This window comes from Eimeria acervulina, genomic scaffold (assembly GCF_000499425.1).
Source record: "Eimeria acervulina Houghton genomic scaffold, Eah_scaff9, whole genome shotgun sequence".
Lineage (NCBI taxonomy): Eukaryota > Apicomplexa > Conoidasida > Eucoccidiorida > Eimeriidae > Eimeria > Eimeria acervulina.
The window spans coordinates 1-5,000 of NW_013549532.1; the positions used below are offsets into that span (position 1 = coordinate 1).

General features: G+C 49.8%; 2 protein-coding genes across 2 annotated transcripts; both read right to left on the minus strand.

The window, feature by feature from the left end:
* Positions 1–1,569: 1,569 nt before the first annotated feature.
* On the minus strand, positions 1,570–2,091 carry EAH_00002620 (hypothetical protein; the record flags this gene model as incomplete). Its single annotated transcript, XM_013394141.1, has 1 exon — positions 1,570–2,091. The coding sequence occupies one exon, from the start codon at positions 2,089–2,091 to the stop codon at positions 1,570–1,572; it is 522 nt and encodes a 173-aa protein (XP_013249595.1).
* Positions 2,092–2,675: 584 nt separating this feature from the next.
* Positions 2,676–3,125, minus strand: EAH_00002630 (hypothetical protein; the record flags this gene model as incomplete). Its single annotated transcript, XM_013394142.1, has 1 exon — positions 2,676–3,125. The coding sequence occupies one exon, from the start codon at positions 3,123–3,125 to the stop codon at positions 2,676–2,678; it is 450 nt and encodes a 149-aa protein (XP_013249596.1).
* Positions 3,126–5,000: the final 1,875 nt, after the last annotated feature.

Sequence of the window (5,000 nt, forward strand, 5' to 3'; positions counted from 1 at the left end):
TATATATATATATTAGGCTTGCATTTCTCTGTAGGTACGACGTCAGAGGCAGGCGAAGCGTTGCATATTTTTGCAGCGTGTTGAGGTGTACGTACAGCTGAAGTGTGGGGTGTGCGTCTGTGTGTTGAATTTATTTAATTATGTTTTTATTACTTATTTTATTTGTTTTTCTTCTGTCTTCTGCTCGCTCTCTGCAACAAAAGGGTGTAGTTAGAGTGTTAGGGCTGTAAAACTTTGTTTAAAATTAATTAATATAAACATAAAGCAGAAATAAAAAGAATTATTTATATTATTATTTTTAACAATATAACTGCCTCAGCAATAACTCAAAAAAGAATACGCTCGAGGGGCCCCGCTCTGCTGCTGCTGTTCCTGCTGCTGCTGCTGCTGTTTGCATGCAGAGAAGAGGGCGTGCAAGGCTACCAAGCAGTCTTTCAGATCCTTTTTCTGTTAATTTCTTCTTTTCTCTTTGTTTTAATCTTTAATTATATTCTCCTTACGCTATTTAACTCTCAATCCTTTAGGGGGCCCCTCGAGAGCAGAGCGCTGCAGCAGAGGGGCCCCCGTCGGCTACGGTACTTAGCAGCAGCCGCAGCAGCAGCAGCAACATCAGCAGCAGCAACAGCAGCAGCAGCAGGGGTTTTCTCTTGGTTCCTCCTCCATGCTTCCCTCCGCCTCCGCTGCCTCCGCGGGCAGCGGCGGGCCCCCCTCCAGCAGCAGCAGCAGCAGCAGCAGCAGCAGCAGCAGCGTGCGTTATGTGAATCCTCTTTCTTTTTTAAGAGCAGCATACGAAGATGGGCCCGGTAACTGCGAGCTGCAGCAGGTTGGGGGTGAAGAGCGTTTGGTGCTGCTGCAGCGAAACTGCTATATGAATGCAGCAGCAGCATCAGGGCTTGAGAGCAGGAAGAAGGAAGTGTATACTGTTGCTGATCTTTGGCTGCTGCTGTCTACTCCTAAAGAGTCGTATAATTATCTGACAATAACAGAGAAGGGTCATCGCTATATTAATGTCTTAGAGAGAGGAAAAATACAAAGTGCTATTACTACACCACCTCCACATGCAAAGGCTGCTGCTGCTGCTGCTGCTGCTGCTGCGGCTGGTCCAGAGCACGCGGGGGCGCATCCTCCGCCCCCAGCAGCAGCAGCAGCAGCTGCTGCTGCTGCTGCAGCAAGCGCGCAGGAGACAGAAGCAGCAGAAGCTGCAGCTCTTCTAGCTGCTTCTAAGCAGGAAGTCTATGCAATAGATCCGCTGCTGCCTGTGCGGCTGCCAGGAGAGGACAGCGCTGAGGGCCCTCAAGAAGCAGCAGCAGCAGAAGCAGCAGCAGCAGCAGCAGCAGCAGCAGCGCAGCAGGTCAAACCCCGCTGGCCGCTGCCGCAGTGGTTTGAAGGCGAAGCAGATTTTTCTCTCTGGTGCTCTCTAACAGACGAGTCTACAACCACCAGCAGCAACAGCAGCAGCAGCAGCAGCAACAGCAGCAGCGGGAAGAAGAGTTGTTTGAATCTGCTGCGGCTGCAGCGGCCGCTGCAGTCGCGATCTGCTGCTGTGCTGATCCGGGGAGTCTCCTTCTCTCAGGTTTTAGCTGACTTAGTGCAGGTTGAAAGAACGAGAAGGGCAAAGAGGCCCTTAGATGTCTTTGCTTTCAGGACCTTCACACCCCACAAGCCTGCTGCTGCTGCTGCTGCTGCTGCTGGTCCTGCTGCTGCTGCTGCAGCAAACACCGATGCTGCAGCAACTACGGCTCCTGCTGCTGCGAGACCTTTACAACAAAGAAAAATCATCACAGGCGCAGCAGCATCTATGGGGAGGCCTAGAGCACCACCAGGTTTGCTGCTGTTGCTGTTGCTGCTGTTGCTGCTGCTGTTGTTGCTGGTGCTGCTGGTGCTGCTGCTGTAGCGTCGCATTTGCTGCTGTTTCTGTCGTACTTGGTATTGTTGTGCTTGCGTTTGCTTTGCGTCAACTGCTGCTGCTGCTGGTGGTGCTGTTGCTGCAGCAACTCCTCGTTTCTGCGTATTAGATGAGGTGTGCGTACACCTGAAGCGACGCCCTTTGCTGCTGCTGCCTTCATTAGCAGCAGGAGGCCCCGGCTGCATTTTAACTCGAGACAACGCCAAAGCTTTTCTTGAAGGGGGTTCTTTCATTGACCCGCGACAGGCGCATAAAGAAGCAGCAGCAGGTCTGCTGCTGTTGCTGCTGCTGCTGTTGCTGCTGCTGCCGTTGCTGTTGCTGTTGCTGCCGCTGTTGCAGCTGCTGATGGTAGTTAGTGCAGCAACTGCTGCTCTTTCATTTGTAGTATCATCGTGTAGCTGCTGCTGCTGCTGCTGCTGCTGGTTCTGCTGCAGCTGCTGCTTCATCCGCAGCAGCAGTTGCTGCTGTTCATTTACGAATCCTCATGCTGTGTGTTGCATATTTGCTGCTGCTGCTTTTCCTGCTGCTGCTGCTGCTGTTGCTGTTGCTGCTTAGGGTCTTCATTAGGTTCTGAGGGTTTATTGATAAGAAGAAGGATCTGCAACAGAGAGTATTGCTTCAAAGTTGTAGAGTGTACATACACCTCAAAGTTTACCCCTCAAGACTTTCGCGCTGTCGTCGGAATTTTCTTAGGCGGCAGCAGCGCAGATAAAATCAAATGGCAGCTAAACAACTTCCCCTTCAGAGGATGGGTAGAGCTCTTTCAGTCTTACAGGTGCTGCTGCTGCTCCTGCTCCTGCTCCTGCTGCTGCTCCTGCTGCTGCTGCTGCTGGTGGTGGTTGTCGTGATGGTGCTGCTGCTGGTTGTCGTGATGCTGCTGCTGCTGGTTGTCGTGATGCTGCTGCTGGTGCTGGTGGTGATAGTCGTGATGCTGGTGCTGCTGCTGGTGGTGGTAGTCATGATGCTTCTGCTGCTGCTGCTGCTGGTAGTCGTGATGCTGCTGCTGCTGGTGATGATGCTGATGCTGCTGTTGCTCCTGTTGCTGCTGATGCTGCTGTTGCTGGTAGTCGTGATGTTGCTGCTGTTGCTGCCGTTGCTGCTGATGCTGCAGGCAGTAGTCGTGATGATGCTGCTGTTGGTGGTTGTGGTGCTGCTGCTGCTGTTTATTGTTGCTGCTGTTTATTGCTGCTGCTGTTGCTGCTGCTGCTGCTGCATGCATGCATGCTGCATTTGTGTGTATGTTTGAAGGGGGGCTTTCTTTGCCTACGATGAGGACTCCGTGCCCCCAGAAATCCTACAGTGGAATGTTCGAGTATGCTGCTGCTGCTGCTGCTGCTGTTGCTGGAGTTGCTGTTGCTGCTGCTGTTGCTGGAATTGCTGCTGATCTTGCCGCTGCGGGTGCTTCTACTCTAGCTGCTGCAGCACGTGCTGCTGCTGCTCCTGCTGATGGTAGATATATACTTGCTGTTCTGGCAGCAGGGTCCTTCTGTGCTGCTGCCGTTGCTGCTGCTGCTGCTGCTGCTGCTGCTGCCTGAAGCAGTTCGTGTCTCCGTGCAGCAATGCTGATTCTGCTAGCTGGGAAGTGCTCCCTTGGTGCTGCTGCTGCTACGTATACTACTGTTGCTGCTGCTGCTGCTGCTGCTGCTGCAGGTATTTCGTTTGTCTCGCAGCCACCGCTACAACGATGCTGCAGCAGCAAACGATTACTGGCGATTCTTAGAGGAGTTTCTGCTCTCCCCGCGGCAGCTGCAGATCAGCAGCAGCAAAAAGATAAACGCCGCTACTATGTGATGCTGCTGCTGCTGCACCTGTTGCTGCTGCTGCAGCACCACAAGACCGCGCGTCCTGCTGGTGCTGCAGCTGCAGCAGCCGCAGCAACTGCAGCAGCAGCATAGAACGGCTTACAAATACGAATAGTGCAGCAGCAAACAGCTGCTGTTGGGGTTGCTGCTGCTGCTGCTGCTGTTTAAGTATTCTTGTGCCAGTCGGCCGGCAGAAGAAGTAGCAGAAGCAGCAGCAGTAGAAATAGCTGCTGCTGCTTCTGCTACTGCTGCTGCTGCACGTAGTAGTACTAGTAGCAGCAGCAGCAGCAGATGGAAAGGCAGCCCATTTTAAGCTAATGTACGAGGGCCGTCATCTTGCAAACTAGCAGCAGCAGCAACAGCAGCAACGCAGCAGCAGCAGCAGCAGCAGCAGCAGGTGCACTGCTGCTTTTTTTTCCGACTTGGTGATGGACAGTATTTGGTGTTTATTTTATTTGTTTTATATATTTTGTTTTATTTATGTTATTTTATTTTATACATTTTAATTTGTTTGTCTCTCCTTCGCGCTGTCTTTACTGTTTGTTTTTTTATCTTTGCTTTTGTTTGTTTGTCTCTGTTCTTCTGTCTCTTCCTGTCTTTGTCTTTGTTTGTCTCTGTTTGTCTTTGTTTATTTATTTGTTTTCGTTTATTTGTTTGTCTCTGTTTGTCTCCGTTTGTCTTTGTTTGTCTCTGTTTGTCTTTGTTTATTTATTTGTTTTTATTTATTTGTTTGTCTCTCTGTTTGTTTGTTTGTTTTTGTTTGTCTTTGTTTATTAATTTGTTTTTATTTATTTGTTTTTATTTATTTGTCTGTCTTTGTTTGTCTCCCTCTGTATATTTATTGTTTATTTGCCTCTCTTTTATTTATCTCTATTTCTTTTTTAATTATTTTTATGTCTTTGTTTGTCTTTGTGTCTGCTGTTGTCTTTTTATTTATTTGTTTTTACTTCTCATTCGCCTTTCATCTACGTACGCCTCCCTCAGTGTTTTGCTAGCTCCTTTTGCTTTTAGGGTTTAGGGTTTAGGGTTTAGGGTTTAGGGGTTTTGAGGGTTTAGGGTTTAGGGTTTAGGGGTTTTGAGGGTTTAGGGTTTCAGGGTTTAGGGGTTTTGAGGGTTTAGGGTTTAGGGTTTAGATCTGAGGGCCAAAAAGAAATGCAGACGCTGCTGTTGTTGCTGCTGCTGCAGCTATCATTGCTGCTGCTGCTGCAGCTATCATTGCTGCTGCTGCTGCAGCTTTCGTTGCTGCTGCTGCAGCTAGCCTATGGTGTTACTGCAGCAGCAGACAATGCTGC